This window comes from Ranitomeya imitator, chromosome 2 (assembly GCF_032444005.1).
Source record: "Ranitomeya imitator isolate aRanImi1 chromosome 2, aRanImi1.pri, whole genome shotgun sequence".
NCBI classification, from domain to species: domain Eukaryota; kingdom Metazoa; phylum Chordata; class Amphibia; order Anura; family Dendrobatidae; genus Ranitomeya; species Ranitomeya imitator.
Window position 1 is genome coordinate 251,204,961 of NC_091283.1, and position 21,905 is coordinate 251,226,865.

General features: G+C 45.9%; 1 protein-coding gene across 1 annotated transcript in view; it reads right to left on the reverse strand.

Annotated features, from left to right (window-relative positions):
- Window positions 1-9,255, reverse strand: part of LOC138662925 (oocyte zinc finger protein XlCOF8.4-like) — a 29,765-nt gene extending 20,510 nt beyond the window's left edge. The window contains exon 1 of the mRNA XM_069748933.1: window positions 9,212-9,255. Coding sequence (XP_069605034.1) covers window positions 9,212-9,238 — 27 coding nt within the window. The 5' untranslated portion in view covers window positions 9,239-9,255. The remainder of the gene's footprint in view (window positions 1-9,211) is intronic.
- Window positions 9,256-21,905: the final 12,650 nt, after the last annotated feature.

Below are 21,905 nucleotides of genomic sequence, written 5' to 3' on the forward strand. Positions count from 1 at the left end.
GGTCCTCGCCCCTCTGTATCAGTCTGTAAATGTTAATTTACTGTGTTATCTGTATGTAACCCCTCCTCATGTACAGCACCATGGAATCAATGGTGCCATATAAATAATAATAGTATATGGGCACTGGACTATGGGATGGAGGATGTGTGATGGGTATATGGGCACTGGACTATGGGATGGAGGATGTGTGATGGGTATATGGGCACTGGACTATGGGATGGAGGATGTATGATGGGTATATGGGCACTGGACTATGGGATGGAGGAAATGTATGATGGGTATATGGGCACGGGACTATGGGATGGAGGACGTGTGATGGGTATATGGGCACGGGACTATGGGATGGAGGATGTGTGATGGGTATATGGGCACTGGACTATGGGATGGAGGATGTGTTATGGGTATATGGGCACTTGGCTATGGGATGGAGGATGTGTTATGGGTATATGGGCACTGGACTATGGGATGGAGGATGTGTGATGGGTATATGGGCACTGGGCTATGGGATGGAGGATGTGTGATGGGTATATGGGCACTGGGCTATGGGATGGAGGATGCATGATGGGTATATGGGCACTGGACTATGGGATGCAGGATGTGTGATGGGTATATGGGCACTGGGCTATGGGATGGAGGATGTGTATGATGGGTATATGGGCGCGGGACTATGGGATGGAGGATGTGTGATGGGTATATGGGCACTGGGCTATGGGATGGAGGATGTGTGATGGGTATATGGGCACTGGACTATGGGATGGAGGATGTATGATGGGTATATGGGCACTGGACTATGGGATGGAGGATGTGTGATGGGTATATTGGCACTGGACTATGGGATGGAGGATGTATGATGGGTATATGGGCACTGGACTATGGGATGGAGGATGTGTGATGGGTATATGGGCACTAGGCTATGGGATGGAGGATGTGTGATGGGTATATGGGCACTGGGCTATGCGATGGATGATGTGTATAATGTGTATATGGGCACTGGACTATGGGATGGAGGATGTGTGATGGATATATGGGCACTGGACTATGGGATGGAGGATGTGTGATGGGTATATGGGCACGGGACTATGGGATGGAGGATATCTATGATGGGTATATGGGCACTGGGCTATGGGATGGAGGATGTGTGATGGGTATATGGGCACGGGACTATGGGAAGGAGGATATCTATGATGGGTATATGGGCACTGTGCTATGGGATGGAGGATGTGTGATGGGTATATGGGCACTGGACTATGGGATGGAGGATGTGTAATGGGTGTATGGGCACTGGACTATGGGACGGAGGATGTGTGATGGGTATATGGGCACTGGACTATGGGATGGAGGATGTGTGATGGGTATATGGGCACTGGACTATGGGATGGAGGATGTGTGATGGGTATATGGGCACTGGACTATGGGATGGAGGATGTATGATGGGTATATGGGCACTGGACTATGGGATGGAGGATGTGTATGATGGGTATATGGGCACTGGACTATGGGATGGAGGATATCTATGATGGGTATATGGGCACTGGGCTATGGGATGGAGGATGTATGATGGGTATATGGGCACGGGACTATGGGATGGAGGATGTGTGATGGGTATATGGGCACTGGGCTATGGGATGGAGGATGTGTGATGGGTATATGGGCACTGGACTATGGGATGGAAGATGTGTGATGGGTATATGGGCACGGGACTATGGGATGGAGGATATCTATGATGGGTATATGGGCACTGGGCTATGGGATGGAGGATGTATGATGGGTATATGGGCACTGGACTATGGGATGGAGGATGTGTGATGGGTGTATGGGCACTGGACTATGGGATGGAGGATGTGTATGATGAGTATATGGGCACTGGACTATGGGACGGAGGATGTGTATTATGGGTATATGGGCACTGGATTATGGGATGGAGGATTTGTGATGGGTATATGGGCACTGGACTATGGGATGGAGGATATGTATTATGGGTATATGGGCACTGGACTATGGGATGGAGGATGTGTTATGGGTATATGGGCACTGGACTATGGGATGGAGGATGTGTGATGGGTATATGGGCACTGGACTATGGGATGGGGGATGTGTTATGGGTATACAGGCACGGGACTATGGGATGGAGGATGTGTGATGGGTTTATGGGCACGGGACTATGGGATGGAGGATATCTATGATGGGTATATGGGCACTGGGCTATGGGATGGAGGATGTGTGATGGGTATATGGGCACTGGACTATGGGATGGAGGATGTGTATGATGGACACTTGACTATGGGATGCAGGATGTGTGATGATCTCCCGCTTCGACTACTACAACATCCTTTTCTGTGGCCTCCCTGCTATCACCCCTGCACCTCTCCAGTCCATCCTTAACTCTGCTGCCCGACTAATTCATCTCTCTCCTCGCTACTCCTTCACTTCTTCCCTCTGCAAATCTCTTCACTGGCTCCCATTCCCTCTTGCCTTGTCTATGTATGGTTTGGTCCAGTAGCCCATTTATCATCAGATTGTCCTGGTTCCTTGACATCTGACGCGGATCTTGTTAATCCAGGCGACGTCTGAGCCGGCATTACTCTCTTTGCTTGTGACACTCTCATGGTTATTGAGGTAGGCACCATAGTGTTATGGACCACTACTGGTATATTATGTCCAACAGGGCAGAGCCAGGATTTGAACCCCAGTCTCCCACATTGGTGGCTGTGATTTTACTAAACGTGGCACATGTATTGTCGGCTTCTATTATAACTTTTACTGAATGTTACCGACTTTTTCCGATCTTAAGAAAAATGCTCATGTTACCGATCATGAATCCGAATGAACCATATTTGTGCCGAATTTATGTTTGGCGATCGTTTTCTGAACATATTCGCTCATCTCTAATTATGGCCACCACAGCCTGCTACACAAAATAAAACCCCACTCAGTATGGAGGCATTTACAGTCCACCACAACCCCAGTATAATGGCCCCTACCAGTCACACATTCAGTATGAGAGTCCCAACAGCTCTTCTCTTAATATGATGCCCCCACAATTCCTGATATTTGAAAAAAAAACACACACACTACTCAGCCAACCCGGTTCCTGAGGAGCGCTGCTCTGGTCTGTGCGGTGTGAGTACTGAGGCTCCGTACTACAGGTGTGATATAGTGACGTCATTGTACCTGCAGTGCACGGAGTCTCAGACTCAGAAGTGTTATGGAAATTTGATTTGGTTTGGATAAATCTATCCGTGTGTGTGCTGCAGCCATTCCCAATTATCAGATCAGATATGTTGAGCGCTCAAGAAAGAATGACTCTGACACGAAAGTGACAGGATAACATTCCATTCAGATCTGTGGTTTATTCTTTGATACATAGTTTTATAGATGTGTATAAAAAGGGGGTGTTTAGTAAATTAACATACAATTTAGCTATTATTTCATTGGCTGACTGAGTACATAATATATTTAACTGAGTACATGGCATATTTTGACTAAAGTCTACCTAGCAACAAGCTGATTTAGCACGCTTAGAAGCAGCTGTCACCCTTATCCTGCTATTCAGCAAGATTTAGCGGGATTCTAGACATTAGTTCAGGACATCTGACCTAAGTTCCTGTTTTATGGTGTTTGGAAAGTACAAAGGAACCATCTGGCCTAGCTCATCTGGTCAAGCAGAGCAATTGATTATAAACTAGCTGAGTATATAGATATATATGCTTTTATGTGAGTATATATAATTAAAGGAGTATACATGCAAGTGAGATCTATATGATATACACTGCCTACAAGTAGTATTCAACCCAATGCAGATTTAGCAGGTTTACACATTTGGAATTAACTTGGCATTGTGACATTTGGACTGTAGATCAGCCTGGAAGTGTGAAATGCACTGCAGCAAAAAAGAATGTTATTTCTTTGTTTATTTTTTTTTTAAATTGTGAAAAGTCTTTTCAGAGGGTCATTTATTATTCAACCACTCAAACCACCAGAATTCTGTTTGGTTCCCCTAAAGTATTAAGAAGTAGTTCAGGCACAAAGAACAATGAGCCTCACATGTTTGGGTTAATTATCTCTTTTTCCAGCCTTTTCTGACTATTTAAGACCCTCACCAAACTTGTGAACAGCACTCATACATGGTCAACATGGGAAAGACAAAGGAGCATTCCAAGGCCATCAGAGACAAGATCGTGGAGGGTTACAAGGCTGGCAAGGGGTACAAAACCCTTTCCAAGGAGTTGGGCCTACCTGTCTCCACTGTTGGGAGCATCATCCGGAAGTGGAAGGCTTATGGAACTACTGTTAGCCTTCCATGGCCTGGACAGCCTTTGAAAGTTTCCTCCCCTGCCGAGGCCAGGCTTGTCCGAAGAGTCAAGGCTAACCCAAGGACAACAAGGAAGGAGCTCCGGGAAGATCTCATGGCAGTGGGGACATTGGTTTCAGTCAATACCATAAGTAACGTACTCCACCGCAATGGTCTCCGTTCCAGACGAGCCCATAAGGTACCTTTACTTTCAAAGCGTCATGTCAAGGCTCGTCTACAGTTTGCTCATGATCACTTGGAGGACTCTGAGACTGACTGGTTCAAGGTTCTCTAGTCTGATGAGACCAAGATCGAGATCTTTGGTGCCAACCACACACGTGACGTTTGGAGACTGGATGGCACTGCATACGACCCCAAGAATACCATCCCTACAGTCAAGCATGGTGGTGGCAGCATCATGCTGTGGGGCTGTTTCTCAGCCAAGGGGCCTGGCCATCTGGTCCGCATCCATGGGAAGATGGATAGCACGGCCTACCTTGAGATTTTGGCCAAGAACCTCCGCTCCTCCATCAAGGATCTTAAGATGGGTCGTCATTTCATCTTCCAACAAGACAACGACCCAAAGCACACAGCCAAGAAAACCAAGGCCTGGTTCAAGAGGCAAAAAATCAAGGTGTTGCAGTGGCCTAGTCAGTCTCCTGACCTTAACCCAATTGAAAACTTGTGGAAGGAGCTCAAGATTAAAGTCCACATGAGACACCCAAATAACCTAGATAACTTGGAGAAGATCTGCATGGAGGAGTGGGCCAAGATAACTCCAGAGACCTGTGCCGGCCTGATCAGGTCTTATAAAAGACGATTATTAGCTGTAATTGCAAACAAAGGTTATTCGACAAAATATTAAACCTAGGGGTTGAATAATAATTGACCCACACTTTTATGTTTAAAATTTATAAAAATTTAACTGAGCAACAAAACTTTTTGGTTTGTAAGATTTATGCATCTGTTAATAAATCCTGCTTTTGTTTGAAGTTTGAAGGCTCTAACTTATTTGCATCTTATTAAACCTGTTAAATCTGCAGGGGGTTGAATACTACTTGTAGGCATTGTATATATTTCTATCACAGAAGTGAAGGCTGAATGGTGGATCAGGAGCTTTCCACTCCCTGATTCACTAATCTATTCAGCGGTATCACCGTGATGGGAATGTGGATATCGCTGAAATTGTGATGATGGGAAGGAGAGGGCGACCAATACCGCACCCCACCGAACCCTGTCAATTCATAGGCATCATAGCAACCGAGTGGGCTACCTTTATGGTTGACACACTCCTGCCTATCCAACTATCGTATGGAAATATCTCATAGATCTTGGGTTCATTAGTATCTGCAACAAGAATGAGGCTAAGTGAGTATTTATTAACTGTCGGTGGTCGGAGGTAGTCAGTGAGGTGGATGGTACCATATTGTGCATGTAGGGGACAGTACTGTGGGAACATTAGAAGGTGGGGGGATGGCAGTACTGTGGGGACATTATACCGTGTGTGAGGGGGATGCCAGTCCTGTGGAAACATTATCCTGTGTCTGTGGGAAGCCACTATTGTGGGAACAAAATACTGTGTCTGGTGGGATGATGGCACTGTGGGAACTTAATACTGTGTGTGGGGGTATGGCGGTACTATGAGAACATTATACTGTGTGGGGGTATGGTGGTACTATGAGAACATTATACTGTGTGTGGGGGTATGGCGGTACTATCAGAACATTATACTGTGTGTGGGGGTATGGCGGTACTATGAGAACATTATACTGTGTGGGAGGGTATGGCGGTACTATGAGAACATTATACTGTGTGTGGGAGTATGGCGGTACTATGAGAACATTATACTGTGTGTGGGGGTATGGCGGTACTATGAGAATATTATACTGTGTGTGGTGGTATGGTGGTACTATGAGAACATTATACTGTGTGGGGTATGGAGGTACTATGAGAACATTATACTGTGTGTGGAGGGTATGGCAGTACTGTGAGAACAATATACTGTGCGTGTGGGGGTATAGTGGCACTATGAGAACATTATACTGTGTGTGGGGGTATGGCAGTACTGTAGGAACATTATACTGTGTGTGGGGTATGGCGGTACTGTAGGAACAGTATACTGTGTGTGGGGGTATGGCAGTACTATGAGAACATTATACTGTGTGTGGGGGGTATGGCGGTACAGTGAGAACATTATACTGTGTGTGGGGGTATGGCGGTACAGTGAGAACATTATAATGTGGGTGGGGTATGGCAGTACTATGAGAACATTATACTGTGTGTGGGGGTATGGCGTGTTGTGAATTCTGCTCTTGGGCTCCTTCCTGTGGCTGTTGATGGTAATGCAGTTATTCCTGAGCAGAAGTCTTGGACAGGTGTTTCTGCTAATTGCAATTCGGACTGGGGTATTTAGCTTTGCAGGACTCATTAGTCCTTGCCAGTAGTCAATGTTCCTTTGGAAGTGTTGGTCCTCTGCCTGGCCTCTCCTGCTTGCTGCCATTTCAGCAAAGATAAGTGTTTGCTTCTTTTTTTAGACACACTGCTGTGTGTTTATTTTCTGTGCTGATCTTGTTTCTATTTTGTTCCTGCTAGACTGTGCCTGATGTTTTTCTCAGTCTAGTTGGACACGCTGGAGTCGCAGATATACTATCCACATCTTTAGTTAGGTGGTGGAGTTTTTGTATTTTTCTGCTGTGGATATTTTGTAGTGTTTTATGCTGACCGCATAGTATCCTGTACTATCCTTTCCTATCTGTTTTCTGTCTGCGTGTGTCTTTTCCTCTCCTACTCACAGTCATTATTTGTGGGGGGCTACCTATCCTTTGGGGGTCTACTCTGAGGCAAGAGAGTTTTCCTATTTCCATCTTTAGGGATATTTAGTCCTTAGGCTGTGTCGAGGTGTCTAGGTCTGGTTAGGCACATCCCACGGCTACTTCTAGTTGCAGTGATAGGATCAGGGATTGCGGTCAGTAAAGTTACCACTGCTCCAGCGAAGGTCATTTCATGCTGCTCCAAGGCCACCAGATCATAACAATGGCGGTACTATGAGAACATTATACTGTGTGGGGGTATGGCGGTACTATGAGAACATTATACTGTGTGGGGGTATGGCGGTACTATGAGAACATTATACTGTGTGGGGGTATGGCGGTACTATGAGAACATTATACTGTGTGGGGGTATGGCGGTACTGTAGGAACATTATACTGTGTGTGGGGGTATGGCGGTACTATGAGAACAAAATACTGTGTGTGGGGGTACGGCGGTACTATGAGAACATTATACTGTGTGTGGGGGTATGGCGGTACTGTAGGAACATTATACTGTGTGGGGGTATGGCAGTACTGTAGGAACATTATACTGTGTGTGGGGGTATGGCGGTACTATGAGAACATTATACTGTGTGTGGGGGTATGGTGGTACTGTAGGAACATTATACTGAGTGGGGGTATGGCAGTACTGTAGGAACATTATACTGTGTGTGGGGGTATGGCGGTACTATGAGAACATTATGCTGTGTGTGGGGGTATAGCGGTACTGTAGGAACATTATACTGTGTGGGGGTATGGCGGTACTATGAGAACATTATACTGTGTGTGGGGGTATGGCGGTACTGTAGGAACATTATACTGTGTGGGGGTATGGCAGTACTGTAGGAACATTATACTGTGTGTGGGGGTATGGCGGTACTATGAGAACATTATACTGTGTGTGGCGGTATGGTGGTACTGTAGGAACATTATACTGAGTGGGGGTATGGCAGTACTGTAGGAACATTATACTGTGTGTGGGGGTATGGCGGTACTATGAGAACATTATACTGTGTGTGGCGGTATGGTGGTACTGTAGGAACATTATACTGAGTGGGGGTATGGCCGTACTGTAGGAACATTATACTGTGTGTGGGGGTATGGCGGTACTATGAGAACATTATACTGTGTGTGGGGGTATGGCGGTACTGTAGGAACATTATACTGTGTGTGGGGGTATGGCGGTACAATGAGAACATTATACTGAGTGTGGGGGTATGGCGGTACTGTAGGAACATTATACTGTGTGGGGGTATGGCGGTAGTGTGAAAATACCTTTTTACAAGAGATGCCAGTAATGTGGAAACATTATACTGTGTTAGCGCCATCATATATTCCATAAGGGGTGTAAAAAGGAGAGTCATAATAATAATAATAATCTTTATTTATATAGCGCCAACATATTCCGCAGCGCTTTACAGTTTAACAGTTTCAAACACAACAGTCATAGGTAACAATGTTAACAATACAGTAATAAAGCAAAATAAGCCGCCCCTGCTCGTGAGAGCTTACAATCTACAATGAGGTGGGGGAGATACAAAGTACAGGTGTGTATTTACAATGATGGTCCAGCCATCTTCAGGGGGTGGGGGGTAGATGGAGATAGTGTCATAAAAAAGACTCCTCAGGGCTGTGCTGCATTTGTACAGACTGCTATCTGCCGTCCAGACGGGACCATGTGACATCAATGGGAAGAGGGAGGGTTTCCGGAGGGAAGAGTCTAGAGGGTGCACCTGGTCAGGAGACCTTGATGATGCAGTTACTGATATTATAAAGGCCAGAGCCCCAAAGGCAGAACAGATTTGGCGCCAACAAAGGAAAGGGGTGCGTGAAAGACTCTGAGGTACCAGCTCATGGTAAAGTGCCCGAGGCAGCTGGGTGTGGGGCAGAACCCTGCTTACAGGGCATAATGGGGGCATTACACTGTGTGGGGCCAAGAAAGGGGCCCTGTACTAGGAGAACAATCCGCTCCCTCACTTCCTGTCCTCCATAGTTGGCTCGTATGTATCTATTACAGGAAACAGAACAACAACGTTATGATTCTTATAAAGAGTCTCAGTGCAGAAGGGGTTAATGTCCCCGCGCTCAGTAATGGGGAATCTCCACATACCTTCACCTGCAGAGCCGCACTCCACATATATGGCTGCTCTGTGTGCACAGGACCTGTGATGAGGTCACAGGGGGAGGAGTCAGGGGTCACGTGATCCGCAGTGAAGACGCTACATGGAGACTTCTCCTCAGTGACATTTCCGCCATTATTCGCCCTCACTACTGGCACAATTACCTCGCGCCGCCTTTTCTACACAATGTTATGTGTGGAATGTAACGTGTGATTTCTCTGGAGACAAATAGACCCCACACATGAGGGGATTATTACCGGTTACCGGACGTCTAGTATATGGCGGCATATGATTGTGCTATCGCCTCCACACCGGGAGCTAAAATGCCGAAATCTCGCTTATTTACCCTCTTCCAGTGTCCGGCTAAGGGTCATATACGGCCATGCCCCTCTCCAGTCGCTGTGGGGTTTTGTTAATAGGATGGAGGGCGGCGTCCATGCTTGGACTTCAGAGAGAATAATAAAATCACAGCTCACCTTCCCGATCCTTTACCCCTTACACCTGACCTGTTTAGCCAATTACCTGGAGATAAATGGTTTTACAGACTTACCGTGAGAGGGGCATATAACCTTATACGTATCACCATGGTGACGGATGGAAGACCACATCGCACCACATAGCACAACCCACGTAACACAGCCACATAGTATATAGCAGCCATGTAGTATATAGCACAGCCCACGTAATATATATAGCACAGCCCACCTAATATATAGCACAGCCCACACAGTATATAACAGAGCCTACGCAGTATATAACACTGCCCGCGCAGTATATAACACAGCCCATGTAGTATATAGCAGCCATGTATTATATAAAACAGCCCACATAATATGTCACAGCCCACGCAGTATATAATACAGCCACGTAGTATATAGCACAGCTCACGCAGTATATAACACAGGCCATGCAGTATATAACACAGGCCACGCAGTATGTAACACAGCCCACGCAGTATATAACAGCCCACGTAGTATATAGCAGTGTGGGCACCATATCCCTGTTAAAAAAAATTGAAATAAAAAATAGTTATATACTCACCCTCCGGCATCCAGCAAAGCTGTGCCGTTGCGCGCAATGCTGCCGCCAGCCTCCATATCCAGTGATGCATTGCGAAATTACCCAGATGACTTAGTGGTCTTGCGAGACCGCTACGTCATCTGGGTAATTTCGCAATGCATCTCTGGGAACGGAAGCTGACGGCTGCATCGCGAGGAGCGGGAAAGCTGTGGAGGCGATGGAAGGTGAGTTGTCACGATTCACACCGTGACCGTCACCCCTACGTCACGGGTCGGGGTGACTTTAGGCCAACAGATGACTATCACATGTGCAGGGGGGCTTATCTTAGTTATCCCTCCACTCCACAATGTGATGAAAAACACACACAAGGCTATTGACCTCTCAGTTTACAGCAGGGGCTTATTTTAGGTATCCTACTGCTCTTCAATATACCATGAACTGCAGGGATTTATGTATATCCCGCTTACAGTTCCACTTACGACTTGCAGCTCTCTGGCGCCCCCTTACTCTCAGGTCAGATTAGGTACTGCACCTGGGGTAATTAGTCACCTGAAAGGCTGCCTGCTATGTACTGGCTATTGGGCACGCTGCAGCGACGCGATAACTACTCCCACTCAGGCAGGATCCATAATTATCAACGCCACAGTCGCTACAACGACACCCAACTACCCAGTACAAAACGTATGCTGCCACCAGCTTCGATTAAACGGGTCCGAAGCTAACCCAAAACAGTAGCGTAATTCCCTTCAGGAGACTTAGGGTACGTTTTAGAACAGGAAGAACGAACTAGTATTAAATAATATACCCCATCAAAAGTTTCAGACAGTGTTTATAAACGGTTATATAAAGATGTTACAATATGAGACAATTGAAAATATGTACAAGGTAATTGTAAAATAAACAGGGATTAAATAAGAAAAGGTACAACTCACATGTTCTTATGTTCTTAGTTCATATCAGTTCAGGCAACCAGGCTAGTGGGGGTTTCCATCTGTCCCAGTGCATTAGGACTGGTTAGGAACAGCTCTTCAGGTCAGATTCACATGGCTTCCAGCAGCAGACTCACTGCTGGGATCTGGCCAAAACCTTATAGCTGCAGCCTGTGGCATCACAGAAAGGGGTCGGTTTACTCCGTCCTTCCTACTTCCTCAGTTTAAACTAACTTTCCTAAATTTCTCTCATGCTTGTAACTCCGCTACAGAACATGTCATGATCATAACAAACCCAGCATTCATCTCGGATTAACATTGGCATTCTAATGAGATCAAATATGTCATATGTGTGATGCATCATTACAGAGAAATCCCTACTTTTTTACCTGATGGAGTTAGAAGCTCAGGTTTACTGTGATGGATAGAGGCTCCGATGGACTTTAGCAATATCTAATTAATATTCTCTTACGCCCAGTAGTTGGCCCAATATCTTATCATATTGGAACAATGGACTCTCATGGATTTCTGGAAACTTCTAGACACTTCTAAACAGTTCTCTGCTAGAGGAAGATTTGAGCCTAGTCGTAAATACCTTTCGGCATTAAAACTCCCCCACATGCATTGACAAGACAGGTGTTGTGAATTCTGTGGCCAAGCTCCCTCCTGTGGTCGTGAGTGGTACTGCGGCTGGTTCTGTCTATGAGCTTCCTTTGGTGGATGAGAGTGGTACTGCGGCTTCTGGGTTTCCTTCCTCAGGTGATGAGGTTAGGTGCTGCTCTATTTAACTCCACCTGGTGCTTTGATCCTGGCCTCCAGTCAATGTTCTAGTATTGGTCTTGCTTCCTCCTGGATCGTTCCTGTGGCCTGTCAATCCTGCATAAGCTAAGTTCTGCTTGTGTTACTTTTGTTTGCTATATTTTCTGTCCAGCTTGCTATATTGGTTTTTCTTGCTTGCTGGAAGCTCTGAGACGCAGAGGGAGCACCTCCGTACCGTTAGTCGGTGCGGAGGGTCTTTTTGCCCCTCTGCGTGGTTGTTTGTAGGTTTTTGTGTTGACCGCAAAGCTATCTTTCCTATCCTCGGTCTATTCAGTAAGTCGGGCCTCACTTTGCTAAATCTATTTAATCTCTGTGTTTGTATTTTCATCTTTACTCACAGTCATTATATGTGGGGGGCTGCCTTTTCCTTTGGGGAATTTCTCTGAGGCAAGGTAGGCTTGTTTTTCTTTCTTCAGGGCTAGTTAGTTTCTCAGGCTGTGCCGAGTTGCATAGGGAGCGTTAGGCGCAATCCACGGCTACCTCTAGTGTGGTGGATAGGATTAGGGATTGCGGTCAGCAGAGTTCCCACGTCTCAGAGCTCGTTCCATGTTTTTGGTAAATGTCAGGTCACTTTGTGTGCTCTGAACTTCAAGGTCCATTGTGGTTCTGAATTACCTGTTCATAACAGACAGGCTCATGCCTGAGTTAAAGGGAAGGTTTTTTTTTAGCCCACCGCCTGACTAACAAGAGAAACTAAACTTATATGATATTTCATACAATATCGTGACATGGGAACGGAAGCTGACGGCTGCATTGCGAGGAGCGGGAAAGCTGTGGAGGCGATGGAAGGTGAGTATATAATGATTTTTTAACATTATATCTTTTTACTATTGATGCTGCATAGCCAGCATCAATAGTAAAAAGTTGGTCCAGGATGGGGCGACACACTGGCGCTGACTGGAGGGGAGTAGGGAGGGGCCAATTCGCGGCCAGACTAAACCTGTCGCTGATTGGTCCTGGCCCAGCGATGCAGGATTTCTGTTATGGAAGTTGCAGACAGACAGAAGTACCCCTTAGACAATTAGGTGGTATGGGGATACAAACTTCCATTTTGACACCCAGTGCGGCATCGGTGGTGGCACAGCCTTCCTCCTCTTCCTCCTCATCCTCTTTTTTGGAGTGGGGTATCATCTCAGGGCCTGATTCAATTAATAAAGGGACAAATTGTAAACCTGTCATCGCACACGCTCACTAGTGATGAATTGTATGTCTTGTCAAGAGGCCTCAATTTTGTACCAACAAGTAAATTTAATTGCTTTGAGGGGGTAAAGGACCTCAACCTGTTTTGTAGGGAAATTAAATGGAAGAAATTCTTTAGGCACAATAGCCGTGAGGAGTGTTATCAACAGGGCCTCAGTGATGAGGATATGGAAGGCTATATGGCATTCAGGGATCTCCTTCGGGAGAATAATAGAGCCCCTGAGGATGGTAAAGGCCCGTTTACAGCCCTGAAAAACAGAAGTGTCAAGATGTCACCACAGGGAGGTACTGGCAATATTGATATATTCTCACTGCTGGTTGAGAGAGATCTAAAAAAATTGAAAAGTTCAGAATGGGATAGGGAAGGAAATCTGTCGGAGGGTGAACGGGGAGCCCTGGAGGCCTTAAAGAAAAATGACCAGGTGATAATAAAATCTTCCAATAAAGGTGGTAACCTGGTGATTATGGATCCTATCCTACATCATAATATAACGTATGAAGTACTGACTGGTGGTCCACTAGCTACCTTCAAGGAAGAGCTCAAGGGACTATTGGATGGGGCACTTTCCAATAGATTGATCTCCAAAGCTGAATTCGATTCTTTGCTGCCAAAATTTCCACTGGTGGTGACAATTTATGCTCTCCCTAAAGTCCACAAGGGTCTGGATCAACTTAAGGGACGACCCATTGTCTCAGGGGTAGACTCTTTAACACAACTGTGGCATTTATATAGATCAAATCTTACGCCCCTTTGTTGTTTCCATTCCATCATATTTGAGAGACACGGCAGACCTGTTACTTAGACTTGAGGGTATTCACCTTGAAGAGGATTCCTGGCTGGCATCAATTGATATAGAGGCTCTATATAGTAGCATACCACACAGAGTGGGGATTGGGGGTGTTGAATATTTTTTGCAACAAAGATCAGTATCATATGATGAACATAATAGCTTCGTGTTGTCTCTTCTTGAATTCACACTTACCCATAATGCCTTCACCTTTGATGGCAAACACTCCCACCAGCTCAGGGGCACTGCGATGGGGAGTCCTTGCCTCACTTTGCTAAATCTATTTCATCTCTGTGTTTGTATTTTCATCTTTACTCACAGTCATTATATGTGGGGGGCTGCCTTTTCCTTTGGGGAATTTCTCTGAGGCAAGGTAGGCTTATTTTTCTATCTTCAGGGCTAGTTAGTTTCTCAGGCTGTGCCGAGTTGCATAGGGAGCGTTAGGCGCAATCCACGGCTACCTCTAGTGTGGTGTGATAGGATTAGGGATTGCGGTCAGCAGAGTTTCCACGTCTCAGAGCTCGTCCTATGTTTTTGGTAAATGTCAGGTCACTTTGTGTGCTCTGAACTTCAAGGTCCATTGTGGTTCTGAATTACCTGTTCATAACAGTACTGGAGGCCCAAAGTACTAATGCTTCTCAATAGAGGGAAAAGAGAAGTTCTGAGACCATTTTTTTTTCTTTGCACTGTGTTCTGTCTTTCTTTTCCCCTTTACATCAGGGTGGTTCAGAACACAGGTGTGGACATGGACATTCAGGGTCTGTCCCCTTTGATGGATAATCTCACTATAAGAGTACAGAACATTCAAGATTTAGTGGTTCAGAATCCTATGTTAGAACCTAAAATTCCTATTCCTGAGTTATTTTCTGGAGATAGAGCTAAGTTTTTGAATTTTAAAAATAATTGTAAACTATTTCTGGCTTTGAAACCCCGCTCCTCTGGTGACCCAGATCAACAAGTTAAAATCATTATTTCTTTATTACGTGGCGACCCTCAAGACTGGGCATTTTCCCTTGCACCAGGAGATCCTGCATTATGTAATATTGATGCGTTTTTTCTGGCGCTCGGATTGCTGTACGACGAACCTAATTCAGTGGATCAGGCAGAGAAAAATTTGCTGGCTCTGTGTCAGGGTCAGGATGAGATAGAGATTTATTGTCAGAAGTTTAGAAAGTGGTCCGTGCTCACTCAATGGAATGAATGTGCGCTGGCAGCTATTTTCAGAAAGGGTCTCTCTGAAGCCCTTAAGGATGTCATGGTGGGATTTCCTATGCCTGCTGGTCTGAATGAGTCTATGTCTTTGGCCATTCAGATCGGTCGACGCTTGCGTGAGCGTAAATCTGTGCACCATTTGGCGGTATTATCGGAGCATAAACCTGAGCCTATGCAGTGCGATAGGACTTTGACCAGAGCTGAAAGGCAAGAACACAGACGTCAGAATGGGCTGTGCTTCTACTGTGGTGATTCCACTCATGCTATCTCCGATTGTCCTAAGCGCACTAAGCGGTTCGCTAGGTCCGCCACCATTAGTACGGTACAGTCGAAAATTCTTTTGTCCGTTACTTTGATCTGCTCTTTGTCTTCCTATTCTGTCATGGCATTTGTGGATTCAGGCGCTGCCCTGAATTTGATGGACTTGGAGTTTGCTAGGCGCTGTGGGTTTGTCTTGGAGCAATTGCAGCATCCTATTCCATTGAGAGTAATTGATGCTACGCCTTTGGCCAAGAATAAGCCTCAGTATTGGACCCAGCTGACCATGTGCATGGCTCCTGCGCACCAGGAGGATATTCGCTTTCTGGTGTTGCATAATCTGCATGATGTGGTCGTGTTGGGGTTGCCATGGCTACAAGTCCATAACCCAGTATTAGATTGGAAATCAATGTCTGTGTCCAGCTGGGGTTGTCAGGGGGTACATGGTGATGTTCCATTTCTGTCTATCTCATCATCCACCCCTTCTGAGGTCCCAGAGTTCTTGTCTGATTACCGGGATGTATTCGATGAGCCCAAGTCCAATGCCCTACCTCCGCATAGGGATTGTGATTGTGCTATCGATTTGATTCCTGGTAGTAAGTTTCCTAAGGGTCGACTGTTTAATTTATCTGTACTTGAGCACGCCGCTATGCGGAGTTACGTGAATGGAGTCTTTGGAGAAGGGTCATATTCGCCCGTCATCGTCGCCATTGGGAGCGGTGTTCTTTTTTGTGGCCAAGAAGGATGGTTCGCTGAGACCTTGTATTGATTACCGCCTTCTAAATAAAATTACGGTCAAATTTCAGTACCCCTTGCCGCTGCTGTCTGATTTGTTTGCTCGGATTAAGGGGGCTAGTTGGTTCACCAAGATAGATCTTCGTGGTGCGTATAATCTTGTGCGTATTAAACGGGGCGATGAATGGAAAACAGCATTTAATACGCCCGAAGGCAATTTTGAGTACCTGGTTATGCCATTCGGGCTTTCTAATGCTCCATCAGTGTTTCAGTCCTTTATGCATGACATCTTCCGAGAGTACCTGGATAAATTCCTGATTGTATACTTGGATGATATTTTGGTCTTCTCGGATGATTGGGAGTCTCATGTGAAGCAGGTCAGAATGGTGTTCCAGGTCCTGCGTGCTAATTCTTTGTTTGTGAAGGGGTCAAAGTGTCTCTTTGGTGTTCAGAAGGTTTCATTTTTGGGGTTCATCTTTTCCCCTTCTACTATCGAGATGGACCCTGTTAAAGTTCAGGCCATTTTTGATTGGACTCAGCCAACATCCCTGAAGAGTCTGCAGAAGTTCCTGGGCTTTGCTAATTTTTATCGTCGCTTCATCAATTATTTTTCTAGTATTGCTAAACCGTTGACTGATTTAACCAAGAAGGGTGCTGATTTGGTTAATTGGTCTTCTGCTGCTGTGGAAGCTTTTCAGGAGTTGAAGCGTCGTTTTTGTTCTGCCCCTGTGTTGTGTCAGCCAGATGTTTCTCTTCCGTTCCAGGTCGAGGTTGATGCTTCTGAGATTGGAACAGGGGCGGTTTTGTCACAGAGAGGTTCTGATTGCTCAGTGATGAAACCATGTGCTTTCTTTTCCAGGAAGTTTTCGCCCGCTGAGCGTAATTATGATGTGGGCAATCGAGAGTTGCTGGCCATGAAGTGGGCATTCGAGGAGTGGCGTCATTGGCTTGAAGGAGCTAAGCATCGCGTGGTGGTCTTGACTGATCACAAAAACTTGACTTATCTCGAGTCTGCCAAACGGTTGAATCCTAGACAGGCTCGTTGGTCGCTGTTTTTCTCCCGTTTTCACTTTGTCGTTTCGTACCTTCCGGGCTCTAAAAATGTGAAGGCGGACGCCCTGTCTAGGAGTTTTGTGCCCGATTCTCCGGGTTTGTCTGAGCCGGCGGGTATTCTCAAAGAGGGGGTAATTTTGTCTGCCATCTCCCCTGATTTGCGGCGGGTGCTGCAAAAATTTCAGGCTAATAGACCTGACCGTTGCCCAGCGGAGAAACTGTTTGTCCCTGATAGGTGGACAAATAAAGTTATCTCTGAGGTTCATTGTTCGGTGTTGGCTGGTCATCCTGGAATCTTTGGTACAAGAGATTTGGTGGCTAGATCCTTTTGGTGGCCGTCTCTGTCGCGGGATGTGCGTTCTTTTGTGCAGTCCTGTGGGATTTGTGCTCGGGCTAAGCCCTGCTGTTCTCGTGCCAGTGGGTTGCTTTTGCACTTGCCGGTCCCGAAGAGGCCTTGGACACATATTTCTATGGATTTTATTTCGGATCTCCCCGTCTCTCAAAGAATGTCGGTCATTTGGGTGGTTTGTGATCGCTTCTCTAAGATGGTCCATTTGGTGCCTTTGTCTAAATTGCCTTCCTCCTCTGATTTGGTGCCATTGTTTTTTCAGCATGTGGTTCGTTTACATGGCATTCCAGAGAACATCGTTTCTGACAGAGGTTCCCAGTTTGTTTCGAGGTTTTGGCGAGCCTTTTGTGCTAGGATGGGCATTGATTTGTCTTTTTCCTCTGCTTTCCATCCTCAGACAAATGGCCAGACTGAACGAACCAATCAGACCTTGGAAACATATCTGAGATGTTTTGTTTCTGCTGATCAGGATGATTGGGTGTCCTTTTTGCCTTTGGCTGAGTTCGCCCTTAATAATCGGGCCAGCTCGGCTACTTTGGTTTCGCCGTTTTTCTGCAATTCTGGGTTCCACCCTCTTTTCTCTTCAGGGCAGGTTGAGTCTTCGGACTGTCCTGGTGTGGATACTGTGGTGGATAGGTTGCAGCAGATATGGACTCATGTAGTGGACAATTTGACTTTGTCCCAGGAGAAGGCTGAACGTTTCGCTAACTGCAGGCGCTGTGTGGGTCCCCAACTTCGTGTTGGGGATTTGGTTTGGTTGTCATCTCGTTATATTCCTATGAAAGTTTCCTCTCCTAAGTTTAAGCCTCGTTTCATTGGTCCATATAGGATTTCTGAGGTTCTTAATCCTGTGTCTTTTCGTTTGACTCTTCCGGCTTCTTTTTCCATCCATAACGTGTTCCATAGGTCATTGTTGCGGAGATACGTGGCACCTGTGGTTCCATCTATTGATCCTCCTGCTCCGGTTTTGGTTGAAGGGGAATTGGAGTATATTGTGGAGAAGATTTTGGATTCTCGTGTTTCGAGACGGAAACTCCAGTATCTGGTTAAGTGGAAAGGTTATGGTCAGGAAGATAATTCCTGGGTCTTTGCCTCTGATGTCCATGCTGCCGATCTGGTTTGTGCCTTTCATGTGGCTCATCCTGGTCGGCCTGGGGGCCCTGGTGAGGGTTCGGTGACCCCTCCTCAAGGGGGGGGTACTGTTGTGAATTCTGTGGCCAAGCTCCCTCCTGTGGTCGTGAGTGGTACTGCGGCTGGTTCTGTCTATAAGCTTCCTTTGGTGGATGAGAGTGGTACTGCGGCTTCTGAGTTTCCTTCCTCAGGTGATGAGGTTAAGTCGTTAGGTGCTGCTCTATTTAACTCCACCTGGTGCTTTGATCCTGGCCTCCAGTCAATGTTCTAGTATTGGTCTTGCTTCCTCCTGGATCGTTCCTGTGGCCTGTCTTCCTGCATAAGCTAAGTTCTGCTTGTGTTATTTTTGTTTGCTATATTTTCTGTCCAGCTTGCTATATTGTTTTTTCTTGCTTGCTGGAAGCTCTGAGACGCAGAGGGAGCACCTCCGTACCGTTAGTCGGTGCGGAGGGTCTTTTTGCCCCTCTGCGTGGTTGTTTGTAGGTTTTTGTGTTGACCGCAAAGCTTCTTTCCTTTCCTCGGTCTATTCAGTAAGTCGGGCCTCACTTTGCTAAATCTATTTCATCTCTGTGTTTGTATTTCATCTTTACTCACAGTCATTATATGTGGGGGGCTGCCTTTTCCTTTGGGGAATTTATCTGAGGCAAGGTAGGCTTATTTTTCTATCTTCAGGGCTAGTTAGTTTCTCAGGCTGTGCCGAGTTGCATAGGGAGCGTTAGGCGCAATCCACGGCTACCTCTAGTGTGGTGTGATAGGATTAGGGATTGCGGTCAGCAGAGTTTCCACGTCTCAGAGCTCGTCCTATGTTTTTGGTAAATGTCAGGTCACTTTGTGTGCTCTGAACTTCAAGGTCCATTGTGGTTCTGAATTACCTGTTCATAACATAAATCCCACGTACATTGGTTGCATATGTTTATTTACAAAAATGGAGAACTTTTGCAACTTTTTGCCTGGATGGGCATGTTTTTCTGGACATGGCGGTGCGTTTTGCCTTGAGCCTGCGTGGTGCGTTCCGCTTTGAGCCTGCACAGTGCAGCCTGACTGCAGCTAAGGGGGAAAGATTGCGTTCCACAGTATTCAGCCGGATTTAGTGCCGGGCAGCTGGAGCGTGCGGAGTGAGTTGGTGTCGGTGTCGTGGCACCTCCATACGAAGGCGAGGTCCGCTGGAGGCCTGTGATGCGAAGCTTGACGCGAAAGGGAAGTGTCTGCTTCACGATGTAGGATTGGCTGTTTGGCATATGCACATTGTGGGGGCGCGAATATCGCGAGATCCCCACCCGGAAGTGGAACCTGAGTCCAGGATATGTGATAGGTGAGAGTACCTCTGCGCTCCACTTGCTGTCTGGTGATTGGCTGGATAGAATATGTGTTCCAGCTAGGGCATGAGCTCTCAATAACGAGGGGCGGTCCTGTGATGACGGGTGAATCACCATTGGTGGGTGTTCTGTCTATGGTGGTAGTTTTAAAAGGAGGGTGTTCTATCATGGCTTAGTCAATACACCATATCAGGACACATGATATCCACTAATCAGGCCTCCTGATGAGCCTAATGAGGCGAAACGCGTTGAGGCGTTAATACCTACAGGGCAGGTGAAAATATGATGAGTATCAATATTTGTCCATCTGATCTGGTCAGTGACCATTTTTTTGCTTCATAGATCGATACAATCTATTTGAGAGCTCTATATGTCATTTGGTGATGTTGAGACGTTATAATTTGACTGGCTAAATGAATCAATATGGACAAGGGGCGAATGGATTAATGTCTCCAGGATTGATCCTGATGTGCCAGTAAACTTATCATGATATGATAACGTCTCAGTGATCTACGGCTGTTATAGAGTGTCAATAACAGGTTCAGATGGTCGGTGTGTTTAAACCATTTCAATAGCAAACTTGATGTATGTATGATTATTCCATCATCATCGAGTCTTGTATCTGCGAAAGTTTTTTTGTAAATTAACTTCTTCACCAGTTGGGCCACTAGTCTGCCGTATGTGTCCAGTATATATGTTTTTAATATGTTGGGGTCTAGGGTCTTCTATAGCATAGGATTGATCTATGTCTATTGTTAGTGGTCCCTCTAGACACTGGGCAGAGGGATCCTCTAGTGGCGGTAGGGTTTACCAGGGTCCCTAGGGTTAGCATCATGTAGCGGGGGCACCATAACGCTCCCTCTTAGGGTGCCAACCCCCGCGGTTAAGTAGCTTGAGCTTAGGCAATATACCAGGGACATCTAGATCACCCCAATATTTTAAAAGTACTTTTTGATCACTTTTTTTGATTTGTGTCTGTTTTTTGTCATTTTGGTGTGAACTAATTGTGGGTTCTTTTAACTAATAAAGTGGTATTGGAATAGGGAATTTATATGAGTATGTGTTTGAAACCTTAATTATATCTTATTTAGAGTTAACAGAAGAAATTGGACCCAAAAGTTGTTGTCCAATTTGTACTGAGTACGCTGATACCCCATATGTGGGGGTAAACCACTGTTTGGGCGCATGGCAGAGCTTGGAATGGAATGACCGCCGTTTGATTTTTCAATACAAAATTGACTGGCATTGAGATAGGACGCCATGTCGCGTTTGCAGAGCCCCTGATGTGCCTAAACAATGGAAACCCCCCATAAGTGACACCACTTTGGAAAGTAGATCCCCTAAGGAACTTATGTAGATGTGTTGTGAGAACTTTGAACCCCCAAATGTTTCACTACAGTTTATAACGCAGAGCCGTGAAAATAAAAATTCTTTTTTTTTCCACAAAAATTATTTTTTTGCCCCCAGTTTTGTTTTTTCACAAGGGTAACAGGAGAAATTGGACACCAAAAGTTGTGGTCCAATTTGTCCTGAGTACGCTGATACCACAAATGTGGGGGAACCACTGTTTGGGCGCATGGCAGAGCTCGGAAGGGAAGGAGCGCCGTTTGGAATGCAGACTTATATGGAATGGTCTGCAGGCGTCACATTGCGTTTGCAGAGCCCCTGATGTACCTAAAGAGTAGAAACCCCCCACAAGTGACCCCATATTGGAAACTAGAACCCCCAAGGAACTTATCTAGATGTGTTGTGAGAACTTTGAACCCCCATGTGTTTCACTACAGTTTATAACGCAGAGCCGTGAAAATAAAAAACAAAAATTATTTTTTAGCCCCCAAATTTTTATTTTCCCAATGGTAACAAGAGAAATTGGA